This window comes from Bubalus bubalis, chromosome 4 (genome assembly GCF_019923935.1).
Source record: "Bubalus bubalis isolate 160015118507 breed Murrah chromosome 4, NDDB_SH_1, whole genome shotgun sequence".
Taxonomy (NCBI): Eukaryota; Metazoa; Chordata; class Mammalia; order Artiodactyla; family Bovidae; genus Bubalus; species Bubalus bubalis.
The window spans coordinates 160,721,942-160,741,545 of NC_059160.1; the positions used below are offsets into that span (position 1 = coordinate 160,721,942).

The 19,604-nt window shown below is 55.5% G+C and overlaps 2 protein-coding genes across 2 annotated transcripts; both read left to right on the top strand.

The window, feature by feature from the left end:
- Positions 1-344: 344 nt before the first annotated feature.
- SNCG (synuclein gamma) lies at positions 345-5,061 on the top strand. The gene is made up of 5 exons (XM_006066614.4): positions 345-606; positions 1,405-1,446; positions 1,741-1,868; positions 4,440-4,511; positions 4,759-5,061. The coding sequence occupies exons 1-5, from the start codon at positions 486-488 to the stop codon at positions 4,777-4,779; spliced, it is 384 nt and encodes a 127-aa protein (XP_006066676.3). The 5' UTR covers positions 345-485; the 3' UTR covers positions 4,780-5,061.
- A 5,109-nt stretch (positions 5,062-10,170) lies between these two features.
- Positions 10,171-12,554, top strand: ADIRF (adipogenesis regulatory factor). The gene is made up of 3 exons (XM_006066615.3): positions 10,171-10,438; positions 12,111-12,173; positions 12,362-12,554. Exons 1-3 carry the CDS (start codon positions 10,378-10,380, stop codon positions 12,466-12,468), a joined length of 231 nt encoding a protein of 76 aa, XP_006066677.1. The 5' UTR covers positions 10,171-10,377; the 3' UTR covers positions 12,469-12,554.
- Positions 12,555-19,604: the final 7,050 nt, after the last annotated feature.

A 19,604-nucleotide genomic window follows, 5' to 3' on the forward strand; every position in this document is an offset into this window, starting at 1 on the left:
GGCCAGCTTGATCTTGACCCCTGCCCTACCTGGGACCAGTAGCAGAGACGCCTTTCTTTTCTGTGTCTACTCCCCCGCAGCCCCTCTCCACCCCAGAGGTACACAGACACAACAGCCCCAGGCCTGGGAGCACCTAGTCAGGGTGGCCCCTGTAGGTGCCCAGGGTGGCAAATGAATGAGGGGCAGTGATGGATAAGGATGTGTCCAACCTGCTATGGCCTGTCAGGGGGCAGGGGATGGGGGGAGGGTTGAGCCAGCAGAGGCCCAGAGGCCCTGGGAGAAGCTGGGGGCAGACTGCTCCCTCCCTCCCTCCTTCCCCGCCCCCTCCCCTGGGCTGGCCGGGCTCCCATCAGCCGCCGCTGCATCATCAATATTTCATCGGCGTCAATAAGAGGCAGCCGCAGGGACAGCGGCCGCAGCAGCACTCGAGCCAGCTCCGGTCACAGCTCATCTGGGGAGTCAGACTCCCATCCCTGCCCACCGCCATGGACGTCTTCAAGAAGGGTTTCTCTATTGCCAAGGAGGGTGTGGTGGGGGCCGTGGAAAAGACCAAGCAGGGAGTGACGGAGGCAGCTGAGAAGACCAAGGAGGGTGTCATGTATGTGGGTGAGTTTGGGCGCGGCAGAGCCGGCAGGGAGGGGCAGCTCGGTGGCCGCTTAAGTTCCTGGACTTGACTTTATCCCCTGACCCCAGGGAGGCATGTTTGGGAGGGATGAGGACTCCTGGGCCCAGAGGCCCCGCACTCTCCTGTACACCCCTGTCTGTCTGGGCCTCTGTGGGGTTGAGGGGTCTCAGGCAGGACGGCAGGAGAGGCACTTAGCCCTCAGACACACCTGTGTGTGCGCACAAATGCACACACCACCACACACCAGCACCCCGCCCCAGTATCCCCCACAGCCCCGCGACTCAGAGAAGAAGCCACACTGGAGCCCTGGGCTGAGCAAGCAGGGACTCAGCAGCCAGGCCGTAGGTCCCCACTCTGCCCAGAAAGAAGGGCTACCTCAGGGGAGATGAGATGGACCCTCAGCATCCTGGCCAGCCTCCCAAGCCCCCTTCCCCTTCAGCTCCTTCCAAAGAGGAGGCCAAGCTGATGACTCAGCTCTTGTTGACCCTATCAATCCCAGCTCCGAGGCCCAGGCCACACCCACTCGAGGTCCACCCACCAGACCCTACCTCAGGCTGGTCTCTCTCTTCCCTGCATCCTGTCCTGTCCACTTCCCATCCATCCCCTTCCTCCAGACATAGCAGGAAGTGGCCTTTGAAAGGATGGCTGGCCCCCGGACACCATCCGCACTCCCCACCGACTCTGCAGCTTGTCCAGCTGTTCTGTGGTGTGTTTGCCCTGACCACTCCCCTCCTAACACCTGGAGTGGGCTTGGGCTGACACCTCCCTTTCCTCCACAGGAGCTAAGACCAAAGAGGGTGTTGTGCAGAGTGTGACTTCAGGTAAGGTGACCCAGGACCGGGGGACATGGAGGGTGGGACATCAGGAGACTTTTGCACCTGGCTACTAAAGACCCAAGCCTGGGGCCCTCTTTACCCCCTTGCTGTACTAAGACCCAGGCCTCCAGAAGCTGGAGGTAGGCCCAGGGTGGACCACCTGATCATTGTCAGACCTTCCGGGGAGTCAGAAAGAAGACAGCCTAGGTCTCCAGTAGAGCCAGAGTTTTGAGGGCCCAGGGCAGGCTAGAGCCGGGTTGGGTGGGATCAGGGCCAACACCTGCCAGATTCCTCCCACAGTGGCTGAGAAGACCAAGGAGCAGGCCAACGCCGTGAGTGAGGCCGTGGTCTCCAGTGTCAACACCGTGGCCACCAAGACTGTGGAGGAGGTGGAGAACATTGCAGTCACCTCTGGAGTGGTGCACAAGGTGAGATCCAGTCCCTAGCTCGGGGCCCTGTACTGTCTCCTGGGCCCACGGAGGCCATCTGGGGAAGAAGCATTATCATCTCACTAACTTACAGGGCGGAGAAGGCAATGGCACCCCACTCCAGTACTCTTGCTTGGAAAATCCCAGGGATGGGGGAGCCTGGTGGGCTGCAGTCCATGGGGTCGCTAAGAGTCAGACACGACTGAGCAACTTCCCTTTCACTTTTCACTTTCATGCACTGGAGAAGGAAATGGCAACTCCCTCCAGCACTCTTGCCTGGAGAATCCCAGGGACGGGGGAGCCTGCGTCTATGGGGTCCCACAGAGTCGGACACGACTAAAGGGACTTAGCAGCAGCAGCAACATACAGGGGAATGGAGACTTAGGGGCCCTGGTTTGTGCTTGGTGTTGTCACATCCCGGGAACCTCACGATCACCCCTGTGTGGGGGACAATGGAGGGCCCAGCTGGAAAGTGAAGGTCAAAACCACACCCACCCGATGGTGCTCAGCATTTAGGAGACACCACATTTTACTAGAGAAAGCAGGGTCCTGTGAGCCCCACGTCGTGACAGGCAGCCTCCCACGGGCAGTGGACACCAGATCAGAGCTGCTAAGTCACCGCCTACCCAGCGACCAGCCTCCCTCCAGAACCATGCTGGGCTGGGCCTCCTCCTGCAAAGAGGTGCAGTGAAGCAGCGCCCCCTGGTGACGGGAAAACAGTGAGGTTCTGACCACACCCTCTGCCTCTGTCTTTGTGGACATGTGTACGTGCTGGTCCTGTGTGCGTCTGGGCAGCAGAGAGGACAGGGGCAATTTGAGGGGGTGGGGAGCCTGGCTCCAAAACCTATGCTCTGAAGAGAGACTCTGAGTGAGACAGGAGGAGATTGTGGTGGGAGCCAGTTCATTTTTGGGGCAGGAGGTTTTCCTATTCCAGAGATGAGCTGTTCCCAGTTGTATAAGCAGATGTTGTTTAGAAAGTTCCACCCTAACTGGCACAGGCCCCTAGGGGCCAGTGGAATCCTAGGTACCCAGCACTAAGAATCCCTGGAGTGGGTTAGTGGAAGGGTAGGCGGTGACCCTCCTCTGGCTCTGGACACAGCACCGAGGTCACAGGATCTCCAGACTCTAGGAGCAGGCAGGTGCCCCCTCCCTTAGGTCCCAGCTCTTATTAGCCTGTGACCTTGGGAAGCTACTCAACTTCCCTGGGCCTGCATATTCTCAGCTGTAAAATGCTTGTTGGGGGTGTGTGCTGAGTATCCATCCCACTGGGCTGTGATGATATAGGAAAACAGAGCCCCGTGATGCAGCTTCACCTTGCTTATGGTGAATACCCAACAAAAGGAGGTGACTGTATCATCATTATCATCAGTGACCCCAGGCAGGACCCAGATGTACCCCAGGAGACCCCAGGCCCCTCCCTCCCCCACCCCCCCCAGCAAAAGAAGCCTTAGAATGGGGCCAGGCTGCCCCCGAGGCCTCTGAGCAGAAGCCTGAACACTCCTCGCTGACTTTGGAGGAGGGCTGGTGAGCCCTTGGCTACCTCAAGGGAGATATTTATTGGTGACAGCCCAAAACCATCCATGACTCGCCGTCCAGTGAACTGCAGAAGGAGGCAGCCCTGGCCACCTGTCTGACTGCTCATGCCCCTGCCTCATGCGCCCACCCTGGGGCGGCCAGGACACGTGGCTGCCTGTACTTTGTCTGAGGAACCTCCCCCAATTCTGGCTGTCTCAGTCCACCAAAGGGCAGGAGGACACCATGGTAGCCCTGAGGGGTCAGGACCCTCCAGAGGTCAGTGCTGAGCCCAGGGTCCAAGCTGATCACCCAGTCTGGCCCCAGCTATCAGTTATCACGCAATCACCCCAAGGCAGGACACCATCTCAGGCAAGGGTCTGGTTGGGTGTAGGTAGGTAGAAAGAGACAGGAAGTGGGAGAGGATTATATAAGCCCTGCTGGTCCCACCTGAGGGACCAGCCTGAGCCCATGCCCATCCAGGAGGCAGGGAGAAGGAAAGAGGGAAGCACTCATGCTACTGGGGATAGGGTTAGGCCTGGAGCAAGCCAGACCTGATCCTTGTAAGCCCCACGGCTTTGAGCTCTGAGGCCTTGAGTTGAATACCTGGCCTCTCTGGCCATGGGGCCCCCATGTGAACAGTGGAAACATGCCCTTCCTTCCAGGGGTCTTTGAGGATCACAGTAGGAGAAGGGTATGTGGTCATGTGATTCAGGAACACTGAGGGTGGGGTCAGGCCCGGGGCTTCAGAGGCCACTGCCCACCCCACCCCCATTACTAGGCTTGCTCATGGAGGAGGCCCAATCAGGGTCTGTCAGGGACTCACTGCTGGCTTCTGGGGGTGAGGCTGGGCTCAAGGATACTTGGTACTCCCAGAAGGCCTTGGCATCATCAGACAACCCCCATGAGGCTCCATCACCTCCAAGGCCAACCTGGCCTTCACACCTCCCTCCCTTCCAGCCCCCAGGTAGTGATGAGGACCTCTGTTCTTCTTTGAGGTCAGAGTAGTGAAGCTCTGCACCCTCCACCTGGTCCCACATCCCCTTTGCTTTTCCACAGGAGGCCCTGAAGCAACCTGTCCCCTCACAGGAGGATGAGGCGGCCAAAGTGGAAGAGCAAGTGGCTGAGGAGGTAGGAGCTGGATCCCTGGGGTAACACAGGGGTCCCTACGCAAGTTGCTTCCTTCTCAGGGTCCCAGAACCCACAGGGGAGCCTCCTGACCTGCAGCCCCCTGAGCCTGAGTGTGAGATCCCCTCATGAATAACCTCCTCAGGGCAGAGAGGCATAGATGACACTCTTCATCCCCACTCCCTAAGCCAGGGTAACCACTGAGGGGTGGGGCCCCAGAGCCATGTGTGAAAGTCACTGTTTCTTCCAGACCAAGAGTGGGGGAGATTAGAAGGCTGCCAGTGATCTGCAGAGGCCCTGAGGAGCATGCCATCGCCTCTTGGCACAAGGGGTGTCTGGTCCTGAAGTAGGACCCACAGAGCTGCCCAGCCCCACACCCTCATCCAGCCCCCCACAGGCCGTCCCCCCGTGCTGTCTCCACCACTGCCGTCAGCTCCCTAGCCTTATCCCTGCCCACCACCCTCTGATCTTTCTGATCCCCACAGATGCTACTGTGAATTTTTTTTTTTTTATGATTGTAATGATTCCAAATAAAACTCAAATCCCCACTGCATACCTGCTCATTCTTCTTTCTATTCTGCCTTATTCACAAAGATGCCCCCTGGGCCCTCCCAGGAACAGGAGCTGGGCCAGGTATGCTTCAGGGATGCACTGGGCATTTCCAGCACCTTCTGAGAGCACGCAGTGCCTTCAGAGACTCCCCGACCCCCACCATTGCCTTTTAACGTGCAGGTGGCGGCCCTGCTTTTTGGCTCCCGCGAACAACCTCGAGAACACGCTGTCTGCTGCAGCATGAGACCAGGATGTCCCAGGTTTTGAGCTTTGACTCACCCTCCAGGGATGGACCCCTCTGATGGCAGGGGTCCTCCTGGGCCCCTGGGGTGTGTCCTTGGAGCCAGTTGTCCTTCTGGGAACAGGGACACCTAGCACCCCTCCCTGAAGCAGATGGTAACTTCCAAAGATGTGAAGTCTAAACTCAGAGCGAGGACTTTTTGCATCCTCCTTGGCAAAGAAGGACATGACCCCAGAGTTCCTCCCTCCTGTCCCCACCCAGCCTTGAGCTCCCTACCAGGTTGGAGCTGGGCTTTCCCTTCCTTCAGCAGAGTCCTGTCAAGGATCATTAGAAAACACAACAGTTGAGAGGCAGGAGAGGAAGCATCCGCCTAGAGAGAAAAAGAGTCAAAATATTTGTTGGGCTCCTCCCAGGTGAGGGACACTGCACTAAGTGCTTTACCTCCTTTAATCCTCAAAACCAATTGTTAGTACGTCCCCAGTTTCACCGAAACTGAACTAAGAAACAGAGAGGTTAAACAACTTGCCCAAGGGCACAGAGCTAAGAAGCTGGGGCCTGGCAGAAGGCCAGGTGGCCTGACCCCAGAGCCACACAGCTGATTCGCATCATGCTCTGCTACGTCCACCCCGACTGCGTGGGCTGCAGTGGCCTTGCGGCAGATGCCACCATCTCCAAGATTTCAAAACAACCCAGGGACCCGAGTGGTTGTTTTCCTACATGAAAGGCTATGGGCATCATGCCCTGGAGTCTTGTTCAGAGGTGGCTAAGTGGACAGCAGGGTTCCTTTCCCTTTAACACCCAGTCTGGGCTCAAAGCACCTAAGTGGCTTGCCCCAGGTCTCCAGCCCTGGGTGGGGGCGCTGAAGCTTGAGTCCAGGCCACCTGCTGATCCTCCCTCCGTGGTGGAGAGCAGAGGTCAAGGGCAGCCCTGGGGGCTGCAAAGCCAAACAGCTGAGCTTCATTGTAGCCCAGTTTGCAGTCATGGGCATCCAGTGCTGAGGAGGCAGAAAAGAGCAGTTAGCTGCTGGTCTCCCAGCCGTCCAAACCCTACCATGGGAGGAGTGAAGGGTCTTGAAGAGGCACAGGGCAGTCAGGGGTGTTCCTACTCCCAGGTTCAGACTGCTCATCAGCAGGCCTGTGCATGCCCCAGAAAGAAGGCCCGAGGGGCTGGGTGTGCCTGAGAGAAAGCGGAGGAGACAGGTCCTCTCAGGTAACTGCAGGAGGAGGATACTAGACTGGGCTCCTGGGGTTCCAATACCCTCTCCTCTATTGAGGGAACGTGGAAGGGTCCCTGCTGCTTGTCCCAACTCCCACCTCTGCCCCCGGACACATATTTAAGACCTGTTCCTGTGATCCAACAACGAAGTTGCCTGGTCCAGGAAGATTCTTCCCCATCCCATGAGCACCTGCAGTGTGCTTTACTTTTAAGTCCTCTATTATGTGCTGTGAGCTCTGTGGGGCTGTACCTGGCTTCCCTAGAGGAGTAACTGCTCTCTCCCCATCCCTCTCTTTCTCCAAGAAGCCCCAGGTGACCTGTCCCTCTTTTCTTTTTTTGGTAGGTGGCAATTGTAATAAGAGAACATACATATGAGACTTGTCTTGGCAGCCACAAGATGAATAGATCTATGCTCCAACCCGCCAGAATCTTAAAAGTTAATAGAGGGCTTGACTGGAGTCAGTCATATATTCGGGCTTCCCTGATGGCTAAATCGGTAAAGAACCTTCCTGCAATACAAGAGACACAGATTCAATCCCTGGGTCAGGAAGACCCCCTGGAGAAGGAAATGGCAACCCACTGCAGCATTCTTGCCTGGGAAATCCCATGGACAGAGGAGCCTGGCGGGCTACGGTCCATAGGGTAGCAAAGAGTCAGACACGACTGAAGCGACTTAGCACACATGAATGCAGTCATATATTCGATTCAAGAGGGTTTCAACAACATCTTACTCTCTCAAGGCTGTGTTCTAAAAGTGGCCACTAATACGGGATTTGTAGTCAGGACATTCATTCCAAGGACAGGAGAGAGGGTGGGGAGCCTCTGATTGCTCAGGTCCAGCTCACGAGGCAACCGGTAGTTACATCCTCTTGATGACCTCCTCTGACATTGCTACAACAGATTTTTCAATCATCTTCTATGTATCAGGTAAGGTGTTTGACTCTAAGGAACCAAACTGAGCAAACTAGATATGGTTTCTTCAATTGCTCAGAATCTTGGAGGTGTTGGGAAGGAATACATTTTCCTTTACCTGTCTAGGTTCTTCTGGCTGGTCAGAGAATTAAACTGATGTGAGACAGATTGACAGGAGAAAATCAAAGTTCAATAGCATGTATACACGAGAGACCCAGGGAAGCTGAGTAACTCATCAAAGTGGCTGAAACAGTCACCTGAAATATCATCTTTAGCTAAAGACAAAAGAGGGTGTTGGGGCTAGTGGTTTGGGGAGGAAGGCAGTTGACATGAAGATGGAAAGCAAGTGTTTAGTAAACAAATGTTTGCCGGGTCATGTACAGAAAATGGGACACAGAGAGGAATGTTAACAAATAGACTTTTCTCGGTTTCTGCCTGTCTACATACCTAGTTAATGTCCTAGTTAGCCATGGTGATAGTTCTATTACTGTAATAGACCCTCTAACTTAATTCTCTAGGCAACTAAGGGGGAAGGTCAAAGTTTCTTCCTGAGTCTTTTGGGCCTTGTTTTCAGCTTGAAATAGCCTGCATTTCAAAGAGACATTTTAGAGTGGCAGATCTTGCTCCCCTGCAGAGGAAAGAGAATTTGAAAAGCAATAACACCGAAGTGTGGTGCGTGTCATGTTAGGGAAATACAGAATGCTGCGAGGCCCAGACTGGGATGCCTCATCTAATCCGTGATAGGGAAGCCTTCCCTGGTTGTGATCTTTTTGATGAAACTGGAAGGATGAGTAAAAATTAGCAAGATTAAGGGGCCCGCCGTTCCCACCATCCCCAACCATGGACCCTCAGCTGTGTCAGGCATCCATCAGCCCATTTAATCCTCACCATAACACCCTGGGGGAGATTCTGTTATTGTGCCCCCCACCATCAAGGATTGAGGCTTGAGGCTCAGAGAGATGAAGGAAATTGTTCTAGCGAGTATTTGAACCCAAGGGGTCTGACTTCAGTGCCTGTTGCTTTAGAACCATTCAGCCGTCTCTTATCACCTGCTTGGGCCTGGTAGTCCCTCCCATAGAGGCTGTTGCCTATCTCATTCTTTGCCCACAGGGCCTGGTGCCAAACAGCATCAGCAGTTCAGCAATGAGCTAACTTGGAGCAGTGTAAAAGGTCTTCCTGGCTAAAGGGATTAGTGGTAGCAGCGGTTTTTCAGGAGGGCTGGCAGGCCTGGGGCAGGGGCTGGATGGGCCTCTCTGGAATACTGAAGGAAGAGTCAGGTGGACTCGCCTTAGCCCTTAGAGCTCAGGGTTGGACCAGGCTCCCGGCAGGGAGGGATGCTCACAGGGCGGGGTAGTTGCTTTGTTAGTCTGTGCTTGGTTTCCCTTCCCCCCACCAGATCTCCTTCCCCCTAAGCAGATCTCAGGGCCTGTCCCTTCCTCTGGCCCAGAAACCCTCCGTTAATCAATTTTTCATGTGTGTGTGTGTGTTCTCCAGATACCCCACACCAGAGGCGAACCCTTCATGACTTAGTCACTCCTCCCTATCTATTAGGCAGGGTGTGGCCCAGTTGAGCGGCCCTGAGTAAGCGGAGACTTCCCAGAGCTCCCAAATAGGGGGGACTCCTACAGACATGCAGAGACAGGCCCAGAAAGGGTTAATCAGAGAGTGGCCTTAAAAAGGGTCCAGTCACAGGCTGAGGGGGTGGCCTCCAGGCTCCAATGGCCAACTCGGCCAACTCGAGTGGAAGAGCGCTGGGCTGGCCTGACCTGCGGCCTTGAGCATCAGGAGGTTGTGCCTCAAGAGTTGTTTTGTTGTCCCTGGGATCCCTGGCTGCCCTACTGACACGCAAGTCACTAAATGACCCTCCCTCCTCCGAGGCCCTCTGGCCATCCCTGAGCCCCTCAGGCTCAGTCCCGGGAAAACTGACTTGAGCAACCTGTAGCTGGGCTGCTCCCTTACTTGCAGTGTGGTCTGGGGTACTTTCCACCCAAGTCCTTGGGCTTTGGCGACCGACAACGATTTCCTTGCCTCGGCTGGACACAGGTGGACGGCCCTTTCTGTTATTCCCCTTCCACTTGGAGCTGTGTGGTCCCCAGTCAGGGCCACACGAGGAGTTACTTGAGGGTCACTCAGGGTCACTTGAGCCGCCAGTGACTGGCCTCTATGGAAGGAGGGTGGGACTTACTCCACAGTCTCTCCACTGCACCCCCCCATCCTACCCCTGTCCCAGCAGCAGTTGGGCAGATGGCATCTGCCAGTCTGCAGTGTCCAGGCTGAGTGCGTGGGACCTGCTGGTTTGGCGTTGGTCAGGGCCCTAGGGTTTACAGCCCACCGACTCAGACTTGAGTCCCTGCCATGTGAATTTTGGTGAGACCTAAATCACCCTCTGTGCCTCATCTTCTTCCTAAAAACTACTAACTCCCATTCAAAGAGCTTGTTGTAAAGGTTACACAAGAGGCTGGAAGCGTTTGCACAGCGCCAGGCACAAAGTAAATACTTAATAAAAAGCAGCTGCTATTAATTACAACTCCACCTGGTGATGATCCCCACCTCCCTCACCCCTCCCAGGCTGGGGAATCCTCCCGCCCACCCGGTGGAGGAAGATTGGTGCGCCCCCTTGTGCCCCCAGCCACTGTCACGATCCCCGATCCAGCCCCTCTGCAGCCCTGAGCCCCTCTTCAGACACTAGTTGGCACCCCTCCCCGCTTTCCCATCACGGCCCGCCTGAGGCCAGGATGTGCTTTCGGGCCGGCGGGTACTGGAGCAGGGCCCAGTCACTCCCCTGAGTGCTGGGAACCGCCCCGCGCCCCCTCCAACCCCCCTTCGTGTGGGGAGGGGCTGGCCCTGGGGCGCCTTAAAAACCAGAGCTGGCGCTCGGGTCGCAGCCGCTTTGAGCAGGATCCAACGTCGCTGCGGCTACCCTTAACCACTCGCAGACCCCCCGCAGCCATGGCCAGCAAGGGCTTGCAGGACCTGAAGAAGCAAGTGGAGGGGGCGGCCCAGGAAGCGGGTGAGAACAGAGCGCGACGCGGGCACACCCGATGGACGCGGGGGTTGGGGGGCGCAAGCCAGGGGACTGTGCAGCCGGAAAGTCCAGGGGGTGGGGGTGGCTCCGGCTGGGAAGGGCTCTCTCCGGAGTTGCAGGGACCTGGCAGGACGCCCACCCCGACCAGCCCAGGAATGATGCCTTGAGGCAAGCAGGAGAACAGCGGTGCCTGGGCAGGGTGAGGCACTGGGCATTGCCAGAGCCAATCCGAGGAGGCTGCGAAGGCGGGGAGTGGCCCCACCCGGGCCCTTGGGAGAGTGAAGAAGGTCCGCGGGGGACGCGGACTCTGCCACCAGGCGATCTCTGCCCGCCAGGGTCCCAGAGGCCCATAGAACCAGGATGGGCTGAGGGAAGCAGCTCCAGACTCCCACTGGGCTTTGTTTTGAGCACTCCTCCCTTCCCCCCAATACTAATTTCCTCTTAAGTCCTCACCCAGAGGACCTTCCCACCCTCACGAGGCCAAGGCAGGTCACTAGTCTTAGTCTCCAGCTCCAGCTCTTTCCTCCTCAGACCTGAGGTTACACACCTTGGGCTGAAGATGGACGGGGGGCAGGGGATGCCAGGAGACTCTGGGTGCACCAGCAGCACCTGTTCCAGTTCCGGCTCAGCCTCCCCTGGGACTCCAGCTCCCAATCAGTCCTATGCATATCCCAGTCAGCTGACAACACCTAAACCCACCCCATCCTTCCTCAGTGCCCTAGGAAAGCGAGCAGTTGCTCCGCTAGGCTAAAAGGGTAGCATGAAGCCTCTGCTTACAGCACCCTTCCTTCTGGCCCTCACTTTTCCCATCTGTAGGCTGAGTGCAAAGGCTCCGTCCCTGTGGTCCTGACTGTGCTATGTCAGACAAGGAACCCAGGGATGTCTGTGAGCAGCAGATCCAGGGCCTGCCTGACCCCTGTGCACCTGGCCCCTAGGGTCTGGGTAAGGTAGGCCTTTTACTGTTTAGCAGTAGATGAGCAGATAGCTGAAGGCCAGAGCACCTGTCTGCCTACCCAGCAGGGAGGGCACATCTGAGCTCCTGGAAACCCTGTTCTCCACAGGTATAAACTCTGGTATAGAGGAGATGGCCTGACCTTGGAAGTTTCACCTGTTTCCTGCACTTCATTTCCTAATGCCTTAAGCTGCCTGTGCACAGAGGCAACTGGCAGTCATTGCTTGTGTGCCCTCTGGGGAAGGGTACAGAGAGAGGAGGTAGTGAGAATGCCTTGCAAAGCAGAAGTCCCAGTGGTGGGAATTCAGGCATTTGGGCCAAGCTTCTAGGGGAGAAGTTGTTAAAGGGGGCAGGGCTCTTCCTGGGCCATGCCCAGCAGCAGCCACAGCCCAGATGCCAGTTCCAGCCCTGCCCTGCCTTCCTTCCTCTGTTGGATATTTTCTCAGCAGTCCTGAAGATTGCAAGGGAAGCAAGCCAGAGGAGAGGAGCCCAGAGTTATAAATAAACAAGAATAATACCCTGGAGTCCTGGAAAGGGCCCATGCCCCTCACTGACTGAGTAGCCTTGGTCAAAGGACTTTACCTTAATGGCATCCATCCTTGGGCATGTAGGACAGTCTACTCTAGAGAACAGATGGGGTTGGCAGGTGGAGCCCCTGTGGTTAGTGGTATCTAAAGAGCTAAAGCCCACATCTCTCTGTTCCAGTGACATCGGCCGGAACAGCGGTTCAGCAAGTGGTGGATCAGGCCACAGAAGCAGGGCAGAAAGGTCTGGTGGGGCTGGTGGGCAAGAGGGTGGATAGCCCAGCACACCTCCATATTCCACCCAGCACTGTCTCCTCTGCAGACCCTCTGTTCTCATTGCTTCCTGGGGAGGGAGCCCCAGGGGAGCCTAACCTTGCATGGCTGTGGTTCCCCAGGGTCCCGCCCTCAACTGATCTTTCCTTCCTTCCCCAGCCATGGACCAGGTTGCCAAGACTACCCAGGAAACCATCGACAAGACTGCTAACCAGGCCTCTGAGACTTTCTCGGGTTTGGGGAAAAAATTTGGCCTCCTGAAATGACAGAAGGGAGACATGCGTGACTCCCTTCGAGGCCCGGAGCTCTGGCAGGCTCTTGGTGGGCCACCTCATTAAAACATATATTCCTACCCTGTGCCCACTTCATGACTCCTACACGGGCCCAGCTCTCCCTCGCTTAGAGCAGAGCCTCAGCCCAGAAACTCAGCCCCTAGTCCAGAGACAGTCCTGGCATTCCAAATTCGGAGGAAACAGACTGGTTGTCCAAGAACTCATTTTCCTTTTCTCAACCGCATATCCCCACTCTCCCTTATTTTAAGTTCAAACCCCATTTAGGTACGTGCCTCTCCCCGCCCCCGATTCCAAAACCGCTTTCCCAGCTCCAGGAACCCGACTCTTCCTAGAAAGGGCATACACGATCTCCAGATCCTCGAGGAGCTCAGCTCTGGGCGGGGGACTACAGGTTCCAACGGCCACGGCCTCGGGAACTTCTCCCAGTGAGCTGAGCCAGGAGGCTGGGAGCATCGAGGCAATCCAGAGCTGGGCGCCGGCGAGGACTTCAGGCGGCAGGAACTCTCGGGGAAGACCGGGGACGCAGGGGAGTGGTTCTGGCCCTAGCCACTCTAACCAGCCCGTCCGGTGTTTGTGCGACTGCCGCACCCAGCGGTGAGTCACAGGGCGGCAGCAGAAGGGCGAGGACACGCCCCGAAGACCTAGGCCCCGCCCGATTGAGTTGGTTGGCGCGGCCGCCAGGAGCTCCGCCCACGACACGCCCCCTGGGAGGGCCCTGCGGCGCACAGGGCGGTGCACGTGAGCGCGTTGCACGTGAGCCTGAAGCGCAGGCACCCGGCAGAGTGCGTGCGCGCGCTAGACCACTCCCGTCGGCACCCCTTCCGTTCCGGATGCAGCGGTATCTTCTGGCCTAGGGTGGAGACCGGCGTTTTTGTCGGGCAGGTCCCCAAGACGGTCTAGAGTTCGCGCAAACTTTATTCCCTCCAACCTCCCCTGCACGTGTCCACGTGTTCATGCACGCGATACCAGCTTTGGGTAAATCCTGCTGGTGGGTGACTCGTTGCCGCAGGATAAGCCCAGCCCTGGCGCCGGGCGCTGGCGGCCCTCTTCATCCGAACCCTTGCCACACCTTGGCTGGTAACGCCCCATTCCCTTTCCCCATCTCCCCGCCTTTGTACACACTGTTCCCCCCGTCCGTATGATCTTGTTCTCTTCTGGACGAGTACATACATAGCCACGCCGTTTCAACTCTGGCTACAAGATGTTGGCTACAAGGCACTTCCAGTTCAGGGGAGACTGATAGAAAAAAAGCGTCGTCTTTGCGTCATACTTTCCTAGAGGCTTTCCGCGACCTGCCAGCAGGGGGCAGTGTCGTGTCCACCCCCGCAGCCCTCCCCTTCACACCTCGCAGCCCAGGTCTTTATGTGTGTAGCCATCTGCCCAGACCTTTCCTTTCTGCAATCCGAGGTCCCTCCCAAGGAAGCAATAGGTTCTCTCCCTAATCCTTGGTATCTGTCACCCTCACCCCAGGGCCAAGCTCAGTTTCATGGTTTGTTCCTGTTTCTGACTTCCCCAAAGAAGGCCTCACCTGGTCTACAAAACAGGCCAAGACCTAAAGGGAAGGTCCTGGAAGAGATACCCGGAGTAATGTGGAGGTGCTTCCAGCATCTCCAGGAGCCCCTGCCCCCAGGAGAGGATGCCAGGGTTGGGAGCGATCACGTGGGGCCACACCCAGAGGCCGGTGGGGCTGAACTGTCAGGGCCCTCAGATCCTTTTTGGTAGGCAACCTTCCCCTGCCTGACTCAGGAGAAATCCCAGTTGGCCCAACAGTCTTTCTTAATCCTGTTTTCCTTCTGAGTGTTGGCTTTAGGAATGAATGTGTGAGCCATCTCAGACCAAGAGAGGAGGAGTCGGGTCTGAGGACCAGGAGACTTCTAGGAAAGGGTTTTTCATCCTCAAAAAAAAGACAAAGCATTTCTTCCTCTTCCACTGGACATTTTTGTGACCGGAAATGATGCTTAGAACTCTGGCAGCCACTTCTAACCTCAGGAGGAAGGAGCCAGAGGAAAAGCCAACTGGCTGATTAGGGCAAAGCAGAAGTATGAAAAGAACCTATATCCCAAGTTATTTTATTGAGTCCCTAACTTAACCAGTGCACACTAGGCAAAAGGATCAGTTTTCTTATCGTTTAAGCTGCTGTGAAAGTGAAAGTGAAGTCCTGGCCGACTCTTTGCGACCCCATGGACTTAGCCTATCAGGCTCCTCTGTCCATGGGATTTTCCAGGCAAGAGTGCTGGAGTGAATTGCCATTTCCTTCTCCAGGGGATCTTCCTGACCCAGGAATCAAACCCCGATCTCCAGGATTGCAGGCAGACGCTTTTACCCTGTGAGCCACCAGGGAAGCCAGGAAACTGCTGTGAAGTATGTTGCTATTACAAAGGAAAGCTGAAATTCTGATGTTGCCTCAATGATAGTAAGGTCCTTCATTTGCCGGCCTCACTCACCTCCTCAGCCTCCTTGCTCAATGCCCCCTCCCTCTCAATTGCAGCAATGTTGACCTTTGTTCATTTCCCTTGGCCTCGCGCTTCAGCTCACCTCAGTCTGTGTGTGTGCTGTTTTTTTTTCTACCTGGAATGCTGTCCATCCTTCCTCATAAATCACCCTTGTCTAGGTGGCTGCTGCTCTTTGGTCCATCAGATCTCAGCTTCCCAGATCGGCCCCCAACATACACAGAATGGGTCCAGCCACCGCCGGTGGTGAGGGGCTCTCCCGTGTGCTTTGCTGTGATGCTTGTCCACAGGCTGCAGCCAAGTCCCCTGTGCTGATTAGTGCGTGCCCAGTGCCTAGCGTGGGGCTCTGGCAGCATCCACCGAATGAAAGCAGGGATGATGGTCCGGTGGTTCTCCTACCAGATAACAGAATTGCCATGCTAGGCTCACTCTAGTGCCTTCTCTGCACTGCAGCCCCTGCACGTCTCTCTGCCCCTGTGCATGGGATGCTCCCTGCATGCCTCGATTCCCCCAACACTGAGCCCTGCGGGTGCGGCCAGGTTGGACTTGTCTTTGGCTCTATGTCTGGAATAAGGTGGACGTGGTGCTAGGGAGCCATGGGAGCCTGTAGGAGCCCAGGCCTGTCTCCATGAGGTTCATGAAGTTAGTGAATCCCAGATAGGCTGAGGAGAAGCAGGCTGTGGCCACTGCGCCTGCTGGGTCTTGGTCAGGTCTCCAAAGATGATTCTTGCAGTAGCAGTTCCTGGGGGGTTCCTGATTCTGCAAACCCCAGTTCCCCAAACTAGCCAAGCACTAAGTCACTAACATCACGTTTTGGACTTGAGCTCAGATGCCCATCAAATTACAGATGAGAAGGGCAGAGTTTTCTGCTTTCCACCTTCTCTCCCTTTCCCTTTTTTTTTTGGTTGGTGTTAGTTGTCTCTTTTCTACTTTGTGAAAATACATAGCATTTACATTCCATTCCGCCACACCTTTGTTTTGTCTTAGATCTGTAACTAAAGATACTAGAAGCAATCTGCCATTGTCTGTTGAAATGTTTTCTATTATCTCTTGGTTGGTTGGAGTTAGTCCTCTAGAAGTTTCCTCAAGAATGGCATATTTTCAGATGAACTGAGAAGACGTCTGGCCCCTTGGGTTACAGCGCTGTGTCCACGAGGGTTCATGGTGTTCTGTTTTTTGTGTGTGGCATTTTCTATTTTTAAAAAGGTTAAAAAGTTAAAAATTAAGAAAGAAGAGCTCATGTGAACCATATTCTGTGTTCTTAACTGTGTGGCTGTGTTCTTAACTGTGTGGAAATGTTAGTCTGTAGCCTTTATACTTTATCCTCAACTGGGTTTGAAATTTTCAGCTCACGCTTTCTTCCTGGAGTGTCTTCTAGATTTGGCTGCAGTGCCTTCTGCCACAGAAGCCTGAATAATTCCTATAAGTCTGATTTCTATTTCACTGGAATTCCTTCTTTTTATTTATTTATGGCTGTGCTGCGTCTTTGTTGCTGTGTTGTTCCTTGTTTCCCCATGGAGTTTTAGGAAGGGGAAATGGGGCTCTTTAGGATTTAAGCTGCTGTCATGCTGCTTCCAGACCTGGAAGTCTGGCAGGCTAAGCTGGTGTTCTCTGTTTATGGAGAATCCACATGCTCTGTGCCGTTTACTCCCTGCCCTCGCCCTGGGAACTTGCCTCTTGAACCGCATTTCCCAGTCTCCCTTACCTTTGAGACTTGTTGGGTTCGGCTGCAGGGGATATCAGTAGGAGATGGAGAAGAGAGGAGTTTATTCCTCCTGCTCTCTTCTTGCCGGGCGTGGCTGGGCAGTGGCCCTGTCCCCCGCTGACAGTGGCATCTCCGGTCTGCTGGCCCTCTCTGACAACTGGAGCTCGCATCAGGGTCTACAGCCCCTCCAGGCCGAGGTCCCCCATTGCTCCAAATCCTAGCAGCCTCGCCATCTCTCATTGACTCCCTTAACTCTGCCCACACCTTTGTGAACTCTCCATTTCCTCAGCTACCCCTCTGATGTGCCCTCTGCCCATGGGCGTGTGAGAGCTAGGTTGCTAGGTGACTGACAAACCAGGTCTCCAGAAATCTCTTCTTGGCTCCCCTGTGACTGGAAGGGGTCTGTATGTATAAGATATATGGGCTCTGTATGGGTCTGACAGTTATAAAACTCTTGCTGTTCATGAAAATTGCAGTCACAGGAGAAAAAAAATTTATCATGCTTCAGATGTGAGACAGCCCTAAGTATTTAAGCATACTTAAACTTCCCCCCCACCCCCAGAATTGTTCATTGCTCAGTTGGCAAATTGCTTTTGAAAAATTGGCCCTCCTTGACTTGATGATGGAGTCATCTGGTCCTTTGCCAGACTGGGTTGTTGAGCAGATTCCATTTGAATAATTAGTTAAAGCTTGTCAAAGCTCAGTTCTCACAGCCCCAAGTGTAGGACTTGACCTTCTGACTCAGGACAAGCTGACTCGGCTGCCTGTGTTCAAGGGCTGCTCTTTGGGGACCCATCATGACAGGCTTCTTCCCAGATGGGGTGGTTCCTACCTGAATCACCCCAACCTCATCCAGGTAGGAGTAGTCCAAGCCCAACCCCTTAGACCAGAATCCTTCTTAGGAGGGTGTGAGACTGTCCTAGGTTCTTTGGACTGGAAAGGAGTCCACCGTCAGGGAGCCCGGATGGGCCGGGCTGAGCTGAGAGGCCAGGGAGCTGGTCAGAGCTACAGTGGGAAGGCTGGGGGGACTAGAAGTGGGCCAGAGCACCAAGGGCTGGGCCCCAAATCCAGTCTCGGGCAGCTTGACCTCTCCAGGTCTTCTCTCTCCCTGTTGCATTTGGGATCTGTACCTGAACCCAGCCTTGTCAGGAGATCTGGGGCCATGATATGTTGTCACTGGAGTCTGGGTGCTCACACCAGGGCCGTGCATTAAGGAGGAGAGGGTCCCATGGGCCGGGGGATGTAGTGAAGGGAACAGCAGTCTGACGGGGGAGGAAAAGTGTAGCCGAGGGCTCCTAGCTGGGACTGGGGCCAGAGTCCTGCTGAGTGGCTGAGCCCTAATGGGCCTGTTGAGCTGGTGAGCTCCCAAGGAGAGGGCCACAGTGACAAGTCCCCAAGGGTGGTACTGGCGGGGTGGGGTCACGGGGTCTGGAAGCCATCCCAGAGCTGGTGGCTGACACTGCCGTCCTGTCAAGGGGTCCAGCAGAAAGGACCCATGTAGGGGTGGAGGACACACACAACCTCAGAGGGAACAGGCAGGGGGTTTTGATGGGCCCAGGGAGCGTCCTGCGGGGCTCTCAGGCCAGTTCCCACCAGCCATGTCCCAGGAGCGCCCCCACCCTTGGCAGCGTTGTCCAAAACCATGAGCAGAACTCTCTGGGATTTGGATGTAACAGGGAGGCCAGAGTCATCTAGACCTGCTTAAACTCCAGGGCCCCTCACTTTCTGAGTCTACAGGGTCAAACGTATATATGTGTGTGTGTGTGTGTGTAGCAATATTCTTTTTCTTAAAGGGACTCTCCAAGTTGTTTAAGACCTGATCAGCTCCTGCTTGTGGCATGTGTGGGGCTATGGCCTTGTGACCCAGAGTTCCTGTTGGCTATACCATCCACTGCCCACCCTAGGGCGGCTGGCCACTGCCCAGGGCCTCCCAGCACCACTCAGGAATGTGGGAGGGCCTCGACTCCTTAAGCCTGTGTCAGGTAAACACTAATTAGACCCTGCCACTCCCTCCTGGACTCCTCTGAGGGGTAAGGGAGCCTGTATGGGGGCAGCAGCCTCAAATTCCTGCCCCAGGCCTGGACTTGATGAGCAAGTCCTTGAAGGGCCTTTGCTCCAGGACTCCTAGCCCTCTCACTCCGAGGCAGCCTTATACCCCTGCCACTCTTTGTTCCACCCATTGGTTGGTCAGGGCTCACTGCCAAGCATCCCTAGCACATCACTGATAAGAGGGTGGAAATGGAAGTTTACCAAGAGTTTGCATGCCTGGCCCCACCAACTATCAGTGACAGGGCCAGGAAGGCATGGATGCCCCCATTTTATAGATGAAGAAACTGAGGCTCAGCTGGGCTAATGACTAAGGGAAGCAGCATGTGATACGTGGCTTGAGGCATCTCTCTCCATCCTGAGTAACTCGGAAGGCAGTCTGGCTCCCTAAGCATGTGATGCTTCAGGGACTGGTAGAGCTTCTTTCTGGGAACTCTTGCTAGAGCCAGAAGTACATCCCCAGATGGTGGCAGGGTCCTCCATTTACTCCCCTAGGACCTCTTGGGTGGGCACTTCTGACTTCACAGGGCTTCCCCAAGAGGCCAGGCCCCAAAGTGCAAGGAGGACTGGGTTCCCTTACCTGCAGGCTGCCTCAGTGCTGGGCCATCCAGGCGCTCCCGTGAGTGAGAACCAGGTAACTGCAAGTCAGGGATGACTAGACTTCTGTCAGCGTTGCAACCTTCTCTGCCTTGGGCCAGGCATGGCCCTCATTTTCCCTACTCCCCCAAACTGTCCAGTGGAAGCTGCAAGGCCACTCTGCTGAGCTGAGTTGTTGGGAATAGGAAGGGCAGCAGCCACCACTCCATTTGTATTCCTGGCCTGGAGGCTGCCCAGGACCCAAGGCTTACAAAATGCTACACCCCTGACTAGGCCACCCTAGGGATAGTAGGCAGCAGGCTGGAAGTTCT

Coding starts and splice junctions, on each gene's coding strand:
- SNCG (XM_006066614.4), top strand. CDS start 486: ATGGACGTCTTCAAGAAGGGTTTCTCTATTGCCAAGGAGGGTGTGGTG. Junction 1,869..4,439: donor CCTCTGGAGTGGTGCACAAG/GTGAGATCCAGT, acceptor GCTTTTCCACAG/GAGGCCCTGAAGCAACCTGT. Junction 4,512..4,758: donor AAGAGCAAGTGGCTGAGGAG/GTAGGAGCTGGA, acceptor TGTTTCTTCCAG/ACCAAGAGTGGGGGAGATTA.
- ADIRF (XM_006066615.3), top strand. CDS start 10,378: ATGGCCAGCAAGGGCTTGCAGGACCTGAAGAAGCAAGTGGAGGGGGCG. Junction 10,439..12,110: donor GGGGGCGGCCCAGGAAGCGG/GTGAGAACAGAG, acceptor TCTCTGTTCCAG/TGACATCGGCCGGAACAGCG. Junction 12,174..12,361: donor CACAGAAGCAGGGCAGAAAG/GTCTGGTGGGGC, acceptor TTCCTTCCCCAG/CCATGGACCAGGTTGCCAAG.